Below are 20,856 nucleotides of genomic sequence, written 5' to 3' on the forward strand. Positions count from 1 at the left end.
GCGCTCACGGCTTCTGAAAACAGCAGCAGGGGGCTCAGGGGCTCCGCTTCTGTGCTCGGATCGTGTCTCCTGGATGGGATGCTCCTTTGGGAGGCTGGGTGCCGACAGGTGGGTGGATGAGCAGATGGGTGGATAGGTAGATGGGTGGGTGAATGGATGGACAGATGGATTACAGGTGGACACATGTGGTTGGGCAGGTGGATAAACAGGTGGACAAATGGCTGGACGGATGGTTGGGTGGGTAGATGGGCAGATGGATAGATGAGTAGAGGGATAAGTGGATGGAGCGATGGACAGATGACTGGGTGGATGGTTGGATGGGTAGGTGGAGGGATGGATGGGCAGATGGATGGACAGATAGGTGGACAGACCGATGGATGGGTAGGTGGATGGAGAGATGGATAGGTGGATAAACAGATGGATGGATGGACAGACAGATGGAAGGACGAATTGGTTTACGGATAGGATGAATGGATGGACACAGACAGACTTGGCCTCCCCATCAGGGATCCCCAAGCCATGGGCTGGGCTGGCACCCATTTGCCCCCATGTCCCAGACATTGCTGAAGATGTCTCATTTCCATGCTTTCCAGGATGTCTCATTTTGGTGCATCTGGGGCATTAAGGCCCCCAGGTGACCCCCAGGCCTGACCCTGGGGGCAGGGGCACAAGGCACAGTATTAATAGGAGTGATGCATGGTGCTGGGAAGCAGTCCCATGACTCCCTGATAGCAGTATTTATCCAGATAGTATCCAGGCAGCTGCAAACACTCCGAGTCCTCAAATCAGAGATCCTGTCCCAGGGCGGATCTGATGCATTCAAATTTGATTAAAGTCCCACGGATACACACTGGGCACGGGATGTGGGAGCCTTTTGGGATGGGACCAGCTGGGCACTCTCCATCCTCCCCTTCTCCTTATTCCTGGAGGAAAAGTGCACGTGTCACCCCAGGTCACCCTTTGTCCTCTCCTCTCCAGGACCCCGTCAGCCCCCAGGTGCAGGTGGCAGCCAGCCTTTCTCTTTCATTTATCAGCTGATAGCCAGCAGCAGGGCGATGACAGGATTAATCTTTGCTCTCCAGCATAGCCCGGGCCATTTCTTTGAAATCTTGATAGGGAGATAAGCTGGAGCACAGCGTCGGGGGGAGAAGGAGCTGCTGGCCCCATGGCAAACACTGTGGCATGGGGATGTGTCCCCAAGTGGTGTCTACTTGTGGTGGGGCATTGGGGTGGATGCTGAGATCCTATGCAGCTCCTGAATAGGTGCATCCATTGGGACCGAGCTTTGTGGGCTGGGTTTGATTCATTTCCCTCTTTCCATCCTTTTTGCTGCTTTTGGTGATGGGGCACACAGCCCCATCCCTGCCCCGTTGGGTTAATCATCTCGGAGGTGGGAATTCCTGCCGTATCGGTGTGGTTCCACCTCACCGGGACCCGATGGTGAGATTAGATAAGGGCTGTGTCACCCCGTGGGGTGGTGACACTGAGTAGCAGTGGCAGTGTGGGGCACACAGACTTTGCTCCCTGGGGCCACCATCCGGGCTTTGCGCATGTCGGTCACCTCAAGCGTCCCCAAGGGGTGGCACTGCTGTGTGCCACGTCCCCACTGCGTTGCTTTGGGGCTGAGCGCAGTGGTTTTTCTTCCTCCCCTCCCTGGGTGCTGTGACAAGCACAGGGACACTGCTGGCCAACTCCCTGTCACCCTGTGTCCCTATGGAGGCACATCCAGCAGCTTCTCCATTCATGTGCACATAGCAGACGGGGATCCAGGCAGCACCTTCCCTATGCTGTTTTTTGGGGTGCCAGCAGACAGCCTGTGCTGCTGTGTGCCCCATGATGGGGCTGGCTCTATTTTTGTCCCCCTGTCTGGAACGGTTTTCTCTTTATCAGCGCCTGCGTGTTTTCTCTGCTGGGGATTGATACACAGAAGATGAAGTGCTCTGACATGGGAAGTGTCAGGCGAACGCTCTTATCTCACAGACATGGTCTCCTGACCCAAACGCTGCTGATTACCACAGAGATGGGGGGAGGGGGGCAACAGGGGGGCAGTGCCGGGGCGGGTGGGGGGTGGCAGTTGGGTTTGGATGGGGACAGCTTCCATGAGAGCAGTTGAGCAGGGTGGTAAAGGCAGTGGTGGGCCAGAGAGCTCTGAGCCCATAGGGAATCTGGGCCCTAGGGGATAAACCCATGGGCTCTCCCAGCTCTTTTCTCACTGTGATCCAGAGGGATGACAGGAGGGCAGGGGACAGAGAGGACCTGAGGTGACAGCATGGAGCTGGGTGAGTGCACACCCCCCCAACCCACACGCAGCACCTGACGCTCACCTAGAATAACCCCAGCACAGAGAGGATCCAGATGTCATCCCAGCTAATAAACACATCAGATTTCAATCTCAGCAGCCATGGGATCATTTTCTCCTCCCCACGTTTCTAGCCCTGAAAGCAATTTACCTTCCAGCCAGCGCAGCTTTCTCCCTGCCTGTGGGATCCCGATGCTTTGCAGAGCCCTTAGAGGATGCAACACTGATGTCCCCCACTGTGCTGTGGTGGCAGCAGGGACAGTGAGCCAACACATGTGATGGCTTTAGAAGGATCCCAGCATGGGGCTCACGGCAGCTCACAGAGCATCCTCATGGCATGGAGCAGCCAGAGCTCATACATCCCAGTATTGGTTACCTGCCATCTTATCTGCGCTCCGAAAGACAAAGGCACAGTTAAAACATTTTAGAGCAGCCTTCATAGTGTATTAACATGTTATCTAACCCATTAAACCAGAGCCTTATCAGATAATCAAAGCCATTAAGCCCTGAAGCCTCTGCGACTTTGGATGCGGGGATAGGAAGCGCTCCTTCCTCTCTGCTGTACCATGGTGTGCCCAAACCCCCAGCACTGGTATGGGACCACCAAGCTGGGGGCCTGGGGGCTTCCCTGGCTTAGGAACTGCAGTACCAGTGGTTGGGGAACCCAGTGATGGTCCCAAAACCTGCATAGAACCTTCCTCTTCTTCCAGGCTCTGATGGGGGATGGGAATGGGGATGGATGGGAATGGGGATGGATGGGGATGGGACCCGCTGACTCCATCCCTCTCCTTGCAGATGAACTGGAGCTGGTGGTGCAGGATGGGGAGCGCCGGGTGCGAGCCCGACAGAGCCTCCCTGAGGGATTCTCCTGGGGACCCTTCCAGGGCAGCATCCACAGTGAGCCGACATCACCGGGACATGGCGAGGCGGTAAGGAGAGCTTATAGGAGTGGGCAAAGCTCTGCAGCAATGGCAAGAGAGTCTGGGGACAGGGATCACTTGGGGAGAGATCTGAGCACTGGGACTTTATGGGGTCCCTTGGCTGCTTTTGGGTGCCCAGGACAGCAGCAGGATTTGATGCACAAAGAGACAAGCAGGGGCACAGAGAGGGGCTGGGAGCCTTTGGGAAGGACGGGTTTCTGCTGGTTTTGGGCATGAGTTTTGTGTTGCAGAGCTGGGACCAGCAGAGGCTCGTGCTTGCTCTGTCAGTGCGGGTGGCGTGCATGGGTGTGTGCAGGGATGCATGGAGAGGCTGGGGCCCCACAGACACGCTCACATCCTTCCCCTCCCTGCAGCCATGCAGGTCAGCTCCAACCCAGGGGCTCCACAGCCGGGATCTCAGCTTGGCTCCATCCCCACTCCTCCTCCTCCACTCTCCCTCACTCTTTTTTTTATTTCTTTTTTTTCTCCTTTTTTTTTTTAAGCTCAGGCCCGTTTATCTTTGCCGAATTAAATCCTTGATTAACCCTTATCTGCCCAGTTTGGCTCCGTATCTCCCGCTTGGCGCCGTGTGTCCAGACACCCGGTACAGGATGATTGATTCCTTAAAGATATGCGCGGCTTTTTTTTCCTGATACTTCATTTATTGTCTAAATATTTTTGCTCCCATTTCAGCAGCTCCCTTATCGAGGCGGGATGATGATTCCCAGCCCTGCTTTCCTCCGCCGCTCGCCTCCCTCCTATCTCTACCCGGGGAAGCGAGGAAGGAATCGCAGCCCCATCCCTGATACGGGCTGTCACCCTCGGGTCCCTTCACATTGTTGCTGGCTCTGGGGGGAGATAGAAGTGGTCTCCCCCAGATGCCAGCTTGCAGCTGGAGAATCCATCCCATACACAGGTTTTAGTAGGAACTGGGGACATTGGTTGGCTTTGGTGCATGAGGAGCATCGCTTGTGCCTATTGCTGCATTAGGTACCATGGCTGAGGTGATGGAGGAGGAGGAGGCCTGCAGAGGGTCCCACAGTGCTCCCCAAAGCTCCATTGCTCAGGAGGGTGTGCAAACTGTTATTAAAGGGATACAAGGGGAACGCTTGGTGCCCATCCCATTTCCCCCAAGGAAGGATGCCTGCTGGGGGGAGCTGCCCTGCTAACACCAGGCCAGGCGGATGCGGAGCAGATAGAGTTTCTGATGGTTATCAGGGCTGGTTCGGCTCAGAGACACTGACCTCTTTGTTCGGGGGAAAACAAGGAAGGTTCTCAGCATGGGCTGCAGACAGGCAGCTGCTGCTGTGGCTGTGGATGGAGTGGGAGCACCCGGGGGTGCTGCAGGGTCCTTGACACCACAGGGAGCTGTGTCTGCTCGTGTACCCCATGCACAGAGCCAAGCTGCTCCATAGGGCAGCTTTCTGCAGGCTCAGCACTGCGTGTGCACCGGTGCAGTGTGCACGCATGTGTGTGAGCCCCTCTGTGTGTGTGTGTGTGTGTGTTTGTGTGTGCGAGCTTTATCACGCTGCGAGCACTCGGCTCCTCACAGTGATAAGGCCTAAAACTGGCTGAGACTGTCAGTCTGAGTTGGAGGGTTTAGAAATATTGGGAGGAATAATTAGATTTCATATCGTTACCGCGGCAGCCATCAGAGGATCAGGCAGATTAATTTCCAACCCCCCTCTTTCCCATCCTCACTCATTAATATTCATTAGAGATGCAGGGAGGCAGCACAGGGTGCAGCGCTGGCATGGGCATGCCAGTGTCCCCTGCTGTCCCAGTGCCATGCAAACCCTGATGCTCACCTGCACCCTTCCCTGCAGAGCTCACCTGTGACGCTGGTGCTGGAGGATGAGAGCTGCTGGCTGTCCCGCCTGCCCCTGGTGCTTGGAGAGCCCGATGCCAACGCCATCATCTACAGGAAGGGTTGGTACCTGCACTGGGGTCGGGGGTGGGCACAGTGATGCATTGGTGCAGAGCTGGCTGCAAGGCTTGTTGTGAGTGTTAGTGCAGATCAAGACGCAGTGCAGCGCTTGGTGTGTTATAAGCACTGGTGCAATGGTCATTGGAAGCTTCAGTGCAAGCATTAGTGCAGGCACTGTTGCAAGACTTAATGCAGGCATTACTGCAAGATAGCAGTGTTGCAAGCATGGGACAGGGCACAACACTCCTGGCAGAGCAGCGCTGTGCCCATCAGCACAGCTCAGGCATGGGCTCATACCGCCACCTCCAGGCGAGCCCAGGCTTAGCCACAGTGGGGGGGAAGAGGAGAGCACCCAGGAGCAGGGCTGGGCACAAGGGGGGTAATGCTGACCTCTTGCCTTTCTGCTTCCAGATGATGCTGTGTGGTGCAAGACCACGCGCGCCGTGCAGGAGGATGAGCCCATGTGTGCCTTCGTGGTGGCAGAGCCGGCTGCCATCCCCAGGCAGGTGGTGAAGGCAGAGCCTGGAGAATCACCCTACCCGGCTGCACTGCACTCCGACATCCAACTGCTGCCCCAGCAGGCAGGCATGGCTGCCATCCTGGCCACCGCCGTGGTGAACAGTGAGTGATGGGGTGATTCCGGGCAAGGGGTCCCCAAGGGGATGCCAGTCCTCATCTCCGTGCTCATTCCATCCCCTGGCATCCATCGCTTCCCTCTGCAGAGGACGTCTTCCCATGCAAGGACTGCGGGATCTGGTACCGGAGCGAGCGCAACCTGCAAGCCCACCTGATGTACTACTGTGCCAGCCGGCAGAGCGCGGGCTCACCTGCTGTGGATGAGAAGCCCAAGGAGACGTACCCAAACGAGCGTGTCTGCCCCTTCCCCCAGTGCAAGAAGAGCTGCCCCAGTGCCAGCTCCTTGGAAATCCACATGCGGAGCCACAGCGGTATGAGCATGGCATGACATGGCACAGCCTGGGGACAGCAGGGACCCTAAGGCACAGGGAGGTTGAGGGTTGATGAGGGTCATCCCCAGTTGGGTTGCAAGCTGGTGCTTGTCTGCAAAGCCTTCTCCCATTAAGATGGAGCAGGTATAGCTGGATGTGCTGTCCTCATGGTCCCTGTCCCTCAGCATTGAGGTGTCCTTCTGTCTGCCTTGCAGGGGAGCGTCCGTTCGTCTGCCTGATCTGCCTGTCTGCCTTCACCACCAAAGCCAACTGCGAACGTCACTTGAAGGTGCACACGGACACCCTCAATGGTGAGTTAGCACTGCCTGGTGTGCCCATAGGGGACAGCAGCACCAGGAGATGAGAATGATGGAGAGATCCTGCAGTGGGGCCCATGCTCATGGATCAAACCCACTTTGTGTCCTTTGAAGGTGTCTGCCACAGCTGCGGCTTCATCTCCACCACACGGGACATCCTCTACAGCCACTTGGTCACCAACCACATGATCTGCCAGCCGGGCTCCAAGGGAGAGGTCTACTCACCAGGGCCAGCACTGCCCACTGCCAAACCCCTCACCCCCGGTGGGTATGGGACAGGGTCCACACACCAGCCCCACTAATGCCACTTGGCATTGCCCCACAAAGGGCTGTGCCCACCATGGCCCTGGCTGTGGGGTGGGATGCCACTAACACCTCTCTCCCATTGGCAGGGCTGAGCCAGCCGAACAATGCACCCGTGCTGAAGTGCAACCTGCCCGCCTTCATACCCGAGGGGCTGCCGGCCCTGCCACAACACGTGGTGCTGCACGGCCCCCTGTCCACCGTCCTGCCTGGCCCAGATGCCACCCCACAGCCCGCATCACCCTCGGACACCCCCACGGGACCCACATCCTCCGAGGCGCAGAATGGTGAAGCCCCTGGAGAAGGTCAGTCCTCCTGCTCCTCCAGTGAGTCCATCCGCATCAAGGAGGAGCCAGCTGACAGCCCGGCTGGGAGCGAGGCAGAGGAACCCAAAAGCAGGGAGGCTGCTGGTAGCCCCAACTCAGAGCCAGAGCCCAGCTCCCGGACCTCATCCCCCCGTAGCCTTCCCCCAGGGAAGGTGAAGTCGGAGCTGGCCAGCCCCACACCGGGCTCCAGTCCTGTGCCCAGCGAGCCAGGTTCGGGCACAGCAGGTGGCACCGTCTTCCTGCCGCAGTACCTGTTTGGGCACGAGGCTGCAGCAGTGGTCCCGCAGGCATCGGAGATCCTGGCCAAGATGTCAGAGCTGGTGCACAGCCGGCTGAAGCAGGGCCACGGCACGGTGCCACCAGGACTGTTCAGTGGAGCGCCGGTGCCAAAAGGCGCCACGTGCTTCGAGTGCGAGATCACCTTCAACAACATCAACAACTACTACGTGCACAAGCGGCTCTACTGCTCCAGCCGCCACCTGGCCGAGGACAGCCCTCCTGGTGCCCGAAAGCTCAAAGTGCCCCCCACAGCCCCCAAGGGTCCCCCCACCCCTGGGGCGCTGCTGTCTGCTCCTTCGGGTGAAGGGCAGAGCGCTCCATCAGGGGATGGGGAAGTGGGGCGCGCAGCCACACCGCCCGCCCCGCTGGAAGAAACCAAAGCGGTGTCCCCGGAGGCGGAGGTGGCAGCATCAGGGCGGTGCAGTGAGGACAGCCAGAGTCCTGTCAGCTCGGAGGGGGACGAGGACCCCAGCAAGACGCTGTGTGAGGCGTGCAACATCCGCTTCAGCCGCCACGAGACCTATGCTGTCCACAAGCGCTTCTATTGCGCCTCGCGCCACGACCCGCCATTGCGCCGGCCCGGCCTGCCCAAGGTGCCCTTCATCCCACAGCCCCTCCGCACCCGCAAGCGCCGTAAGCTCTACGAGATCCATGGGGCTGAGCCACCCCCACCGCCTGACCCCAAAGCCCCGGCAGCCGCCCCTTCGCCCAGCTCCAGCCCCGATGCTGAGGGACCCATCGATCTGAGCAAGAAGCCACGGCGGCGCGGTGGGGAGCAGAACGCAGCCACGTTGCTGCCATTGGCTGACTACCATGAGTGCACGGCGTGCCGCCTCAGTTTCAACAGCCTGGACAGCTACCTGAGCCACAAGAAGTTCTCCTGCCCTGCCACCCCACTGCAGCCCGGTGCCATGGAGCACCTCCAGAAGATCAAAGGGGCTGTGCCCAAAGGACACCGCGACGGCGAAGGGGACAAAACAACCCCCACCGGCACCGCCAAGGCTCTGCCACCCGCCTACCCTGCTGTGTCCGTGGGGGATTCACGGTACCCTAAAGGTGCCAAAGGGCAACTGTCTGTCTGCCCCTACTGCCCGCTCAACGGGGCCATCAAGGGGGACCTCATCGAGCACTTCCGACACGTCCACGGGCTCTTTGTGGCCACGCATGGTCTCCCCGACACCCCACGGCCCGGGGGGGGCAGGACGCCCGAGCCCCCCACCGCCTCACCCCCGCGCCCACCCGCCCCACGCCTCCGCCGGGACAGCTTCAACGGCAAGGAGGCTCGCGATGCACCCCCCAACGGCAGCCCCCGGCCCCCCATCTCCCCTCGGCCCCCCACTGACAAGCCCCCCACTCCACCCTCCTATACAGACCGGGGGGTGCAGACCCCCCCGGCCAAGGCTGTGCCCAGCCCCGTGCCCAATGGCAACCACCGGTACTGTCGCCTGTGCAACATCAAGTTCAGCAGCTTGTCCACCTTCATCGCCCACAAGAAGTATTACTGCTCATCCCACGCGGCTGAGCACGTCAAGTAAAGGGCCTCCCCCCAGCTCTGATCGGCAGTTTGGGGTTGGGGGGGGCTGCGTGGGAATAGTGTGGCTGGGGGGGACACTGGGGGCTGATGTCCCGGTGATGGATGTGTATTATAAAGCGATGCAGCACCATCTTCATTGCGGATGTGGGGTTGGGTACCACATCTCTCTGCTCTGGGTGCTGACATGCACCCTAAGTGGAAGGACCTCAGAGCACAGACCTGAAGGCACTGTGGTGTGTGGGGAGGGGGGCTGCCCCCCCCAGCTCTGCAAAGCCTCCTCCTCTGCCCCACTGCTCCTCTCCACGTGGTGCTGCAGAGAAACTGGGGCGGGGGCAGACACTACTGGGAAGGGGGGCACAACTAAGGCCCTGGAACAGGAGAGCACTGAAGCTGAGAATGAAGCATCCCTGGGAACCATGTGTATAAGTGTGTACAGAAATAAATATGTCTAATAACATCGGGTGCTGCCTCCATACTGGAGGGGGGGGGATGGGGGCTGGGGTGCAGCCCCTGCCCAGGTGGTGCAGCAGGTGTGGGGATGGAGGCTGATGATTAATTGGCTAATTAAAGCAATGAGCTGCAGGTGGGCTGTGCTGTCTCACAGCCAGTCCTGGGCTTGGCTGTGGGGTCCAACTCTGCAGCCTCAAAGCTGGACTTGGAGCCCCAGGTGAGTGTGGCTGGGGTCTGGTATCCTTGCTGTACTGGGGAGAGCACCCAGGGGCTGGGGTTCAGCCAGTATAAGCTATTAAATCCTACATAAAACCATCACAACAGGAGCCTGTCTGGGTTAATGGGGTCCTCTTCCTTCCATAACTCAGCATTCTTGAGCAGGGAGGGAGCAATCCAGTGGGATGCACGTACATCACCCACTCCTCACCCAGAATATCCCCTCCCTGAAACTCTGCCCCCATTCCAGTGCAGGTGGGCACTGATTTGCACTCCCTCCTCCCACTCCTGCTAGAAACTGGCACCATGCAGGCAGTGAGTGGTGCCACAGCTCCCCCAGGGCCTCTTGCAGCAGCAGCCCTTGCACCACAGCCTGGCACAGCCCTGTGCCAAGTGGAGCAAGCAGCTGAACCCCCCCCACCCCTCAAACCCAGCCAGGGAGGGGAAAGGATACAGATCAGCATTGCAAGAAGCACAGCTTTACTTCAATAAATATATTTACAGAGCAGCAGGCATCTCAGAGGTAGCAGCATGCAGGGAGTATAGTCTGGGTACTGACCTAGGGAGGGGCTTTGGGACCCCCCCAGGAAGGGACATGCCCATCCCCTCACTTCAGCATCTTGCTGGGGGGCAGCAGGGGGAGGCTGCGGGGCAGGACGTGGGGCAGTGGCACACAGCTCTCCTCTTTGGGCTCCTCGGTGGCATCCAGCAGCTGCTGCATGTAGCAGGAGGTGCCCAGCAGCACATGCCCTGTGGCCTGCATGCTGAACAGCATCCAGCGCAGCGCTTCCCTGGGTAGGAGATCAGAAACAAGAGTGAGCATCGCTCCACGCACCTATGGGTGCTGTGGCTGCCCTCCCAGCACTCACTTCATGAGCCGTTTGGCCCCGTAGCAGCGCAGGTCATAGGACATGCTGTAGGTGCCATAGAGCGTGGCTTTGACATTGAGGCAGCCCAGGTCCCGCGGGTTGGTCTTGTACAGGTCAAAAGTGACACAGGCGACATCGATGCGGCGGGATGGCTTGTGGGACAGGCTCAGCTGGTAGCCAGGAGCCTAAAGCACAGCAGGACCAGGAGTTAACCAAGGAACATCATGCTGCCTCACCCAGCATCATCCCCCATTGACCCCAGTGGGATGAAACGGGCTCCCATGCTCACCTTGCAGGCAGACCACGACTGCCCCTTGCCCAGGGCCATCAGCACTGTGCCCTCCTCCAGAGTGCGGAAGAAAGCCTCTGTTTCCACCACAGTGCCATCCTCATCCAGGACCAGCATGATGGGTTCGGGGACCAGCAGGGCAACCTGAGCCTGCAATAGGACTGCAGTGAGGGGATGGCCCATCAGATAAGATGAGCCCCAGACAGATAGATGGGCAGCTCACCTGGCGCAGCAGCTCTGCCAGGCTGTGTGCCATGATGCCTTTGCGTAGGCTGCGGTCCCAGTTGCAGACACGGAAGGGTCGGGGCCGTGGGGCCGGGCTGGAGAGGAGCAGCTGCTGGGTCATGGAAGCACTAGCAGAAACACATCTGGGGGGGAGATGGGGAGGGTCAGGGGGCTTCCCAGAGACATCCCCAGCCCTGGGCTTTCACTCAATGTGCTGAGTGGTGTCAGAGATGGGGGAAAGCAATGTCCCCTTTCTAGAGGATGGTGTCACCCCAAAGCTTACTTGGAAACAGGCGCAGCCAGGCGCAGGCTCAGGGACTTGGCATAATCCATGCTGGCACAGAACTGAGCCTGGAAAGTAGAAAGTTTCAGCTCAAGCAATGGTGGCATCCAGCTTTCCCAGACCCCTCAGGAGACCCCATCCCTATATCCCAGCCATACCCACCCTGCACAGCAGGGACAGTGCCTGCCCTTTGACCAGGGACAGGCTGGAGGCAATGGGCAGAGTCCTGCTGCCAGCACAGCTCTTGCGTAAAGTGGTGTGTGGGCTCTGAGTCAGTGCTGGAGCAAAGGTTAGCAGAGGTGTAAGACTGTGCCCCAACCCCTCTGGGGGACTGCAAGGGATTTAAGGCAATCAGAGGCACCCACTCCAGCAAATATGAACCATCCCCATCCCCATCCCCATCCCCATCCCCATCCCCATCCCCATCCCCATCCCCATCCCCATCCCCATCCCCATCCCCATCCCCATCCCCATCCCCATCCCCATCCCCATCCCCATCCCCATCCCCATCCCCATCCCCATCCCCATCCCCATCCCCATCCCCATCCCCATCCCCATCCCCATCCCCATCCCCATCCCCATCCCCACTCACCTCAGCCAGTCTCAATGCCCGCAGCCACACTCCCCTTATATAGCTGTCAGCAAAGGCTCCACCCCAAACCCCTCCCACCTAAACCAACCTCTGGCTGCTGACACGAGGGGTGTGCCCAGCCCTGCCCTGCTGCATTGCATGCAATGAATGGGGAGCCTCGAGCGTGCATCACCCCAGCAATGCAACAAGCATTTGTTCTAGCACCCCAAATACCTGCTGCTCACTTACATACAGCTGTGTGTGTGCACATACACTTTGTATGCCTACACATGTGCTCTCTTATGTTGTGTGTGCATGCAGGAGTGTGTGCACACAGACACCTCCTTGTCCATGTGTCAGTGCAGCTTCTTGTGCTGGCTGCATGTGTCAGTGCAGCTCCATGTGCATGCACCTCTTTGTTGTGCATGCATGCATGTGCACCCACATGCATTCACACCAGTGTGTGCATGCACACATGCACACCTCTCCATACCGCATACATGTGTAGGTACGTACCCACACACACGGGTGCAGACATGTACGTGTGCATTGCTACGTGTGTTTCCCCCCTCCTCACACTCATCCCATTTCCCGTGCGCGGCCCCTTTAAGACGCGCCTAACGCCGCTCTGCGCATGCTCCGCCCCTTCCTCCCCTCCCCCTCCCGAACGGCCGTCGCGCTCTGATGACGTCACGCCATGGCCGCCGTGCGCCGCCGCGAGTGAAGGCCCCGTCCCGTCCCCGCCGCTCACACCGGAGCCGCCGCCGCCATCACCCCCCGCCCCTCTCGTTCCCCACCCCGCCCCTCCCGCTGCCCCCCTTCCCCACCCGGCCCCACCAGGCCCAGGTGAGCTGCTCCCGTCCCGCCTCGCTCTGCGGGTGCCGGCTGCGGCCTAGTGCCGGGAAACGGAGGGAGCGGGGGGCGGGCGGGTGAGGGGGGGGGGGGGGCAGAGCGACCCCTGAGGGGATGAGTGCGGGTAATGGGACCCTATGGGGTGGGAGGGGGGGGGCAGACACAGAGTGACCCCATTAAAAGGCAGCGGTGCTGAATGGAGACTGTGTGGGGATGTGGTTCTTATTGGGGTTGGAGTGTAAAGGGGTAGGAGCTGGTGGGGACGGGGGGTGGTTTGTAGGTTGTGGGCTCTGACTGGCTTTATCCACACACACAGGTGGGAATAGGGAGAGCTCCAGGAGCCTGGGGTGCTGCAGGTCCGCAGCCTGGCAGGAGGAAGCTGAGGTAAGGCTGGTCATGTTAATGTGGTTATTGATAAGTTGTGTAGGATACAGGAGTGGTGGTGCTTGTGTTCTGGCTTGGTGTTATGGCTCCTGTCATTTAAAATTAGCATTTGTTGGCCTCAGAGCTTCAGGAAGAGCTGGGTGTGCTACAGCTGTAGGGAAATCAGTGTCACTGGGAGCACAAACTCCAGCTGCGTATGGCTCTGTTTCTCTTAAGGTTTGTGGCCTTGATACAGTGCAGTGAGTTGTGTTAAGTGTTCTGGGTCACAGCTTTAGGTGCCCTTCTTTAAAAGCCAGCTCACTGAATAGTCACCAAATAGTTCTCTTACATCAATATCAAAAGGCGGCTCAGTTCTTTGCATTAACAGCTCTCCTGTGCATCATTAAAGTCAGGTCTTCCTTAGAGGATGTCAGTTAAGTTTCTGCTTTAATTAACCTGCTAAGGATCATAGATTCATTCAAAGCAAAGTACTGGGCGTTATGCTTTTGTTCTGTTTCTTCCTCATTTAATATGATAACTCCTGTTTCAGATCACAAGGCCTTTCTTTTCTTTTCAGGGTTTTGCTGTTCCTCCATATTTTTGCTCATAGTTCCTGCCCTTCATTTCTGTTTTCCTTTTGCTTTGCACATCTTTGTCCCCTTAACCTTTCTGTGCTGTGTTTCTTTTCTAACCTATCTGGTCAGTTTAGTTTCCCATTCATTCTCCTCAGCTTGCACATCACTCTTCACCCATCATTGTGCCTTGACTTCCAGGCTCCCAAACATTTCTGTTCTACATTAGGTGCTGATTTTCATGGGTGGATTTGATTTTGCTTCAGACTTTGGCTACAAGAAAGGGGAAAAAATAAACCAGCAAACTTTCTTCTATCCCTGAGGGTTCTGCTTGGAACAGAGAGGCCTCCATTCCCTCTCACCAGCCGTACTGAGATGCAGTGCTGCTCCTCTGGTTTCTGCCCTGTGAGCACCTTGAAACTGCAAGGTGCCTATTTGGGGTTATTGACATTGGGGATGTGCTTGGTTCTTGCCATCCAACTGATATGGTTGTATTATTGAAGAGTGAAGCTCAGGGCATGGTTTGTTTTGTAGGGTTCCTTCCTGCTCCCAGGGGTGCTGGAATCACCTCAGCTGTTGGTTCCTATACTGCTTTCAAGGCATATTTCTTGCTCATTTGTGGTATCACATAAAGGCTGAGGGAGAAATGTAATGAATGGGAATGGTGCTTGCCAAGATGATCCTTCCTTGGTGCCTGTTTCAGATTGGTTCTTACAGCGTTACTGTTTAGTCTGCCACCAAACTGCTACCTTCAGCAGTGAGTCAGCTGCACACAATGCGTTGCTTCGTCAGCTTAGTTAAGGATACGGCTTAAACTTTTAATGAGCTCTAATTGAAAGAGAGTAAGAAACAGGATTTCAGCCTCGTGTCTGCAATAGGTGTTGTTGAGAGATGTGCATCCAGAATGCAGAGCAGTGAAATGCTGCTCTGAGGGGGAGCAGCCTGTGAGGTACCTGTGTGATCCCAGACTTAAATCTCTAATGGGAAATTAGAGACAAGCAAGGGCTGTGTTCTGAGGGAGGATGCTGGCTCATCTCAAGGTATTTAGTGAAGGGAAGGTCAAGCTTTGCATGGATTGTTCAGGGGTTTTCATTGTTTCGTTTGCTTGTGCTTTCAGTGGACCATCTGCAATACTCTGGCAGGCTGCTGTGTGGCAGCGGGGACTAGATGGGTCATGAGGATTCAGAAGGAACAACAGGAGGGAAGTCTTGCTTGATCTGTGGGGACAGCAAGTGCTGTCTGGGAGCTGGGAGGATGGCATGTGTTTGCTGCAGATGGGGCAGCTGGAAAGCTTAGCTGCCAAATCTGCAGTGTCTCTACTGACAACACATGAACTGCAGGACTTGGGCTGTGAGCTTTAGTTTGCTGCTACCCTGGAAAGAATAAATCCATTACAGCTTGTGAGGAAGCCTGAGTGACTATGGCAAAGACTCCACCGTTTCACTTAATTCTTTCTCTGGTGCCCTCAGCTTTCATAGCACTCAGTTGTATCTTTTATTCCCCAAAAGAGGGGCTACAAGCAATACTGGTTAGGTCAGTAGTGAGGTATTCTCCCATCTCATTCTTTTGATGTGCTGCTGTTGCAGGTGTGTTTGTGACTGTGATATAAACCACATTCACTTGCTGCCCTCTTGGCTTAGACCCAGGGGGATGCTCAGGGCTGATGGATGGCTGGAGGGTTTGTTTTCAGAAGACTTGATTCCTTGGTCTTGGAGCATCTTTTCTTGCATACCAGGGAGCAATGGCCCATAGGGAGCAGCTGAGCTGTGCTCTTGCTGAAGTCCTATGGCATAGGGAGCAGCATAGAGAGTGTAAATGCCCTCTGTGTGTTGTTTCAGTGCCCGAGCAGACAGAGGCAGCTGGAGGGCATGAGGCCCACTGCCAAAGGGAGACTTGGGTTTTGTGAACTCGTTTACAATCAGCTGTCATTTATTGCACTTCTTATCATTTCTGCTGTTGGGAATTAATAGGAAATTATTATAACTAACAGGTGCTGTGGATTTTTACAATAGCTTTAATGGTGGAGGTGAATATTTCAAGCTCATCAGTTCAGCCTGGGGTGAGAACGTATTCATTTTCTCCCAGCCCTTTGGAGGGCCCGGTGTCGAGTGCAGAAAGGCAGTGAGTCACTTCAAAAGCCTTCGCTTTGGTGCAGCTTATTTGTAAGAAATTAGAAAACAAATTTCCTGAATACATCCATACTTGACAGCTTCTGTATTTCTGCTGGCCTCTTCAGGCTGACCTTTCTGGTGTAATACGCAGAGCTGCTCTGTGTGCATGCAGAGTGTAACTTCTCAGGCACTTAGGCAATTAAAATTGCTGTCATAAAATTCCTCTTGAAGCCAGCAACGATTTGTGCAAGCATTTATGAACTCGGCATCAACCTTTATAGGCACAGTAAGAATAGAATTTCTTTCGGATTACATCCTGCTTAACTGCCCAGTGCTGCTATCACCGAGAGGCAATTGCTGTCTTTTAATTTGCTTTATAACTTTTCAGTAAAATCACAGCTTTGGTCATGAGCAAGAGCTAAAAAGTGCAAGGAAGCATGAGGAGCTTGTAGGCAGCTCAGCATGACCCTTCTGCTTTCCAGGGTTCCAGTGGATGTTCAGATCATCCTCATGTGTATCAGTTAGCTGATATTTGAGCAGACTTGGTGCTGTTGTTTTGATACACTTGTACTGCTTTTTCATTCGTGGCTCCTCTTCAGCCTCCCATGGTATAACGAGTTTTCTTGAGAATGACTTTCATCTCCAGAGTCTGCTGCCAATACCTGCTAATGAGGGCTGCACTGTGGCAAAGGCAGGCGATGCTGTCTCAGTGATGACAGCACATCTGGCAGCGTCTGGAGCATGAATACAAGAGTCCTCATCCCAGGAAGTTTATAGGGACACAGATAAGTACCGTGGGTAATAAAGCTGTGCCTGATTTTCCAGTGTGGGCTCCTAGCACACAAAAGCTCCATGCTTTTCCATCTGCCCTCCTGCCATATCTCAGCACCAAGTTCCCTCACAGCAATTACTTTCCCTGAGCTTTTTTCAATCCATGGCCAGTTTTTCCTAGAATCATTGTGAACGGTGTTCCTGCCTCTTCAGGAGCCCATGCAATCTGCAGTGCCACGTGCTTATGCTTAACCAGATGTGTCTGAAAAACCTGACCCTGTGCTCTGGAGCTCACTCACTTGCTAATGAGAGGAATGCCACAGGGGTGGGAAACCACCATGGTTACTTGGAGGGAGTGTATGTGCACCTCGCTTTTAGAGCTTGTAGATGAAATCCCAACGTTGAGCTCTGTTTATATACATCAAGAGTAACGTACTTTTAGCTTATCTGGAGTGATAAACCTGATACATTCAGGCTTTTTTTTTCCCCTTTAGGAGACAAAATACAAGTTGAACCTATTTTTTTTTCCAGCTCATTCCTTATAACAAGTGTAGTGTCCTTCCCTCCGCAGGCTATTGGGTACTGATGGATGTTTCCAACAGCCCTGAGCGAAACCCCTGCTCTCCTGATGAAGACCGACAGCTTTCTGATGACGAGGTCTTAAAGGAAAGCGGTTCAGAGCGGGGACTTGATGGAGAGGGCGGGCAAGGCAGCATCCTGGGTGAAGAGGAGGATACAGGCCGGGTACTGAGCCATGGTGAGAACCACTCAGATGAAGAGGACCACTTGAGCGAGGCCAAGTCTCAGGACTCTGACAACAATGAGCAGAGTGGGGAGCTGAAGAGCCCCCCGCCTTGCAAAGGAGAGGAGGAAAACCGTGCTAATGACCTTGGTGATGAGGCATCCTCAGTCACCCGTGAGCTGGATGAGCACGAGTTGGACTATGATGAGGAGGTTCCTGAGGAGCCAAGCGCTGCTCCTGTAGAGGAGGATGTTGAGAAAGCTGCTGGTGAGGATGATGAGGAAGAGGAGAAAGGAGATGACGCCCCTGAGGAGGAGAAAAAATCCAGCAGTAAAAGTGATGATGAAAAGGATGGTCAGGATCCCGTCAAGGAGAAGAAGAAAGAAGAAGATGACGGAGAGATCGATGATGGCGAAATTGATGTAAGTAGGAGTTGGTCTGGGGTGGACTCTGCTGGGAGAGGCCTGTCCCTGTGTTGGAGCTGTTACCTCATAGTGTTGTGCCTTTCTCTCCTCATTGGTATGGGTGCCTGTGCTAATTGTATCCCCAACATACAAGTAACATGTTGCCATCAGAGGTAAAACTGTTGTGGGCCAAGTCCTGACCTCAGTTGCTAGGGCATCCATTGCCACATACTGTAGAAAAACTGTGCCACATAATGCTGGAGCAGTTGCAAATAAGCCATTAGCTGCCTAGTATGGAAAAGCTCCAGTGCCTTAAGAAACTATGCTGCTTTGGCTCTCAGAGGACTTCTGGATGATGCTGACAGCAAATTACTTAGCAATGGATTAAGCATTCATAAGCTGTCTCATCAGGTTAGTTTGAGAGGCTGTAGTGCAGCTCCTGGACTTGGTGTCAGGGGTACAAGAAAGCCAGGGCCCTAAGCATGCTCTGGGAGCAGCAGGAGGAGCAGACTGTGCTTAACCAGGCAGGTCCTGAGAGCTGGTCATCAGTTCAGGGATGTGAAGGCCTAAAAGGTGCTGTTTCAGCTGAGAAACACGTGTAGGTATTTAGGAAGAATGGGGCCGTTTGTCCCGCTGTGCTCTGGGGTTGAAGTGACTCTATACTCAGCCATTTTTTCCTTAAAGAAAAAGTTGTGGGTTTTTTTGTTTCTAAAACAAAGCGATGCAGATTTGCTTCATCAATGCCTTGCCCTGGCAAGCAGTTTCCTTAACAGTGTTCTCCAAAAGTTTTGTGTATTTCTGATTGAGTTAGAAGGAATTTCAGCGTATTGTGAGAGGATCCAGGCAGGATAAAATCAATTCCTGGCTCCCTGACTCCGTGCCTGCTTCTTGATTAAAATATGAATGCTTTCCTTTAGAATCCGCGGCATTCTTAGGGCCGCTCTCCTTACAAAGCACAGGATGAATTCGTACTCTGCTTCTCATACATTAACTCATAACGGGTTTCCCAGCTGCCTGATTCCAAGGAGACCTCACAGAAATAAATACTTTCCCTTTTGTTGGAGTACAGCGTCGGCAAAGACTTCACACGGCTCTTTTGAAAGCGGCCCAGTTGAGCTGCTTGTGCCATTCTCTCATCTTTGAATGCCATCCCTGGCTTTTGGGGAACCTCATAGAGCTCCACATTCTGCTCTGCTTTTGGACTCCTGTCTTTGGAGGAGAGGGGATATTAATACAAGTTGTAACTTGTGTAAAAGGATTGTCTTTAAGATCAGTTCTTGCGCAGGAGAGCACTCCTTGCATTGCCCTCAAAGGGATGCAGAAAGGGCTGTTAACCCATCTCCCTGCAGACTCTGTGTTTATCTAGAGGCAAGCAGTGCTTTTTTTTTCCCTCGTTCCCAGCTTTTAAATTGATCAAAGTGTGCAACTTTCTTAATCTATTCCCAGCTGTGGGGCTGTTGGTATTGCCTTGTAGTGGGAAGGCCTCTGCCAGCTGCTTCCTGCTCAGATGTTTTGTGTGCTAAAAGATGAGTGGTGAACAGAGAGTGTGAGATAAGGCATGTGCCTTTTGGGAGAGGGAACTGTTGAGTGTGTGTCGGGCGCCTGTCAGCTCTGTGCTCACATAGAACAAAGGGAAGGCAGGGATTTCAAAGCTCTGCCTGCTGTCTCCTTGAGGAATTCCATGGTGGTTACTCTGTGCTTATCCCCTGTGGTTCTGAGCCCTTGAAGAAATCTCCATCTTCCAGAGTTTCTTCCTGTGGAACTGAGAAATGCAGAATCACAGAGTGGCTTGGGTTGGAAGGGACCTCAAGGATCATAAAGCTCCAGCACTGCTGCTGCATGCGGGGCTGCTGGCCTCTATATCTAATAGTAGACCAGGCTGCCCAGGGCCCCATCCAACTTGGCCTTGGACCCCTCCAGGGAAGGAGCATCCACAGCCTCTCTGGGCAGCTGTTCCAGCATCTCACCACTCTCAGAGTAAAAAACTTCCCCCTGAAATCTAACTTAAATTGTCCCTTCTGGAGGGTGACCATATTGGGACCCTGCATTAAGCACTGTACTCAGGAATTGTGCTGTGTACTTTAAATCAATTAATGGAAGGGATTTGCTTGAGCTGAGCAGGTGTGACAAGCAGGGGCAGACAGTGTGGAGGCTCTGGAGGACAGTGGCATCACCCAGCTGTGCTGCCATAGCTGTCAGTGTGCTCTCGTAGCCTGCAGCAAGGAAAGGTAACGCAATTGAGCTCGTTTGCATGAGGCTTCCTCTAATTGCATTCCACCTGCTGTCAGCTGGAAGTGCACAACCAGATTCATTCAACCAAGGTATGTTAAGATTTTAATCCATAGTACCGTTGGTTACTGAGCCTCTGAGTGTACACTGAGTAAATTGATGCAGCGTGGTCTACATGTGGTGCCAGGATGTTCATGGTGCCTGCTGGGCTTAGCAGTCAGCTTTGGAAAGCACTGATGTTGATCCACATTCTCACTTCTTGCAGTGCGTTGTGGATATACTTGGGGTGTTGATCACAAACTCTTATTGAATTTCCCCTGTGCTTTGGCTCATGGTTTGCTTGCAGTTATTGACATTGGACCATCTTGTGAAATGTCAAATCACTGCATGAGATGTCAGCCTGTCTGTCTGTTCCAGGACGATGACTTGGAAGAAGGAGAAGTTAAAGATCCCAACGACAGGAAAGTGAGGCCACGTCCCACCTGTCGGTTCTTCATGAAAGGTAATGGCATGCTGTGATGGTGGAAGCAGACTAAAGGTGCTGTAGCTTTTCTCATTACATTTAGCAGCAGTTAAGCTGATAATCTCTGTCCCAGGCATCCCCAGTGTCACCTACCTGGTGGCCAGGTGCTGAATTTACATAGGGCCAATATGCAAAATCTCCTGTGACCTGGCTTTGTTGTACCCAAGAGGAGCAAATAAAGGCAAACTAACCAGCATTTTCAAAACAGAATGGAATAAAACTGCTGGGGCTGGTTTGACTTGAAGCTGGTGCTTAAAGAGGTTCTGTGATGTCATTCAATGGAAAATGAAAATGGCAAACTTCATTCTTTCTTATCAAGCTAACGCCTTGCCAGAATGTAATTGTTTCTTGCAATTTGATGGCCAGTTCATTTCCCCACTTATTAAATGGCCCTTTTTTTTAACTGAAAATAGGGCTACAGTTCTTCTTAAATTATATTCTAAATTGTAGTTTATAGTTCTTCATTCAGCCCCCTTGATGTCTGCGCTTTGATTGTGCTTTACTTACAATCATTGCTGAACAGTTGATTGAAAT

At 54.5% G+C, this 20,856-nt stretch overlaps 3 protein-coding genes across 14 annotated transcripts in view; 2 read left to right on the forward strand and 1 right to left on the reverse strand.

Moving 5' to 3' along the window:
- Nucleotides 1–10,309, forward strand: part of ZFPM1 (zinc finger protein, FOG family member 1) — a 29,023-nt gene extending 18,714 nt beyond the window's left edge. For 2 of the 3 annotated variants that reach the window (XM_015874392.3, XM_085551182.1), the window contains exons 4-10: nucleotides 3,095–3,228; nucleotides 5,046–5,148; nucleotides 5,558–5,767; nucleotides 5,869–6,093; nucleotides 6,309–6,404; nucleotides 6,525–6,674; nucleotides 6,803–10,309. In XM_015874392.3, the coding sequence (XP_015729878.1) occupies nucleotides 3,095–3,228; nucleotides 5,046–5,148; nucleotides 5,558–5,767; nucleotides 5,869–6,093; nucleotides 6,309–6,404; nucleotides 6,525–6,674; nucleotides 6,803–8,853 (2,969 nt within the window). In that variant the 3' untranslated portion in view covers nucleotides 8,854–10,309. Of the gene's footprint in view, nucleotides 1–2,102; nucleotides 2,280–3,094; nucleotides 3,229–5,045; nucleotides 5,149–5,557; nucleotides 5,768–5,868; nucleotides 6,094–6,308; nucleotides 6,405–6,524; nucleotides 6,675–6,802 lie in introns of those variants that run through there. The other variant, XM_085551183.1, reaches the window with a different exon arrangement.
- CIDEC (cell death inducing DFFA like effector c) lies at nucleotides 9,978–12,397 on the reverse strand. 3 transcript variants are annotated; one of them, XM_085551185.1, is made up of 6 exons: nucleotides 12,044–12,397; nucleotides 11,185–11,252; nucleotides 10,900–11,044; nucleotides 10,677–10,826; nucleotides 10,388–10,572; nucleotides 9,978–10,309 (listed from the first exon to the last, which is right to left on the reverse strand). In XM_085551185.1, the coding sequence occupies exons 2-6, from the start codon at nucleotides 11,232–11,234 to the stop codon at nucleotides 10,126–10,128; spliced, it is 714 nt and encodes a 237-aa protein (XP_085407311.1). In that variant the 5' UTR covers nucleotides 11,235–11,252; nucleotides 12,044–12,397; the 3' UTR covers nucleotides 9,978–10,125. The 3 variants fall into 3 exon arrangements, with proteins under 3 accessions (XP_085407311.1, XP_085407310.1, XP_015729906.1); XM_085551184.1 differs by having other exon boundaries at nucleotides 11,777–12,365; XM_015874420.3 differs by lacking the exon at nucleotides 12,044–12,397 and adding an exon at nucleotides 11,347–11,464.
- Nucleotides 12,398–12,431: 34 nt separating this feature from the next.
- Nucleotides 12,432–20,856, forward strand: part of ZC3H18 (zinc finger CCCH-type containing 18) — a 37,556-nt gene continuing 29,131 nt past the window's right edge. For 7 of the 8 annotated variants that reach the window (XM_085551205.1, XM_085551206.1, XM_085551207.1 and 4 more), the window contains exons 1-4: nucleotides 12,432–12,601; nucleotides 12,924–12,991; nucleotides 16,996–17,588; nucleotides 20,217–20,301. In XM_085551205.1, coding sequence (XP_085407331.1) covers nucleotides 17,010–17,588; nucleotides 20,217–20,301 — 664 coding nt within the window. In that variant the 5' untranslated portion in view covers nucleotides 12,432–12,601; nucleotides 12,924–12,991; nucleotides 16,996–17,009. Of the gene's footprint in view, nucleotides 12,602–12,923; nucleotides 12,992–16,978; nucleotides 17,589–20,216; nucleotides 20,302–20,856 lie in introns of all 8 variants that reach the window. The other variant, XM_085551213.1, reaches the window with a different exon arrangement.

This window comes from Coturnix japonica, chromosome 6, assembly GCF_054131305.1.
Source record: "Coturnix japonica strain WE chromosome 6, WE-NBRP24, whole genome shotgun sequence".
In the NCBI taxonomy this organism is placed as follows: Eukaryota; Metazoa; Chordata; class Aves; order Galliformes; family Phasianidae; genus Coturnix; species Coturnix japonica.

Coding starts and splice junctions, on each gene's coding strand:
- CIDEC (XM_085551185.1), bottom strand. CDS start 11,234: ATGGATTATGCCAAGTCCCTGAGCCTGCGCCTGGCTGCGCCTGTTTCC. Junction 10,827..10,899: donor TGGCAGAGCTGCTGCGCCAG/GTGAGCTGCCCA, acceptor GTCCTATTGCAG/GCTCAGGTTGCCCTGCTGGT. Junction 10,310..10,387: donor GGGGCCAAACGGCTCATGAA/GTGAGTGCTGGG, acceptor TCTCCTACCCAG/GGAAGCGCTGCGCTGGATGC.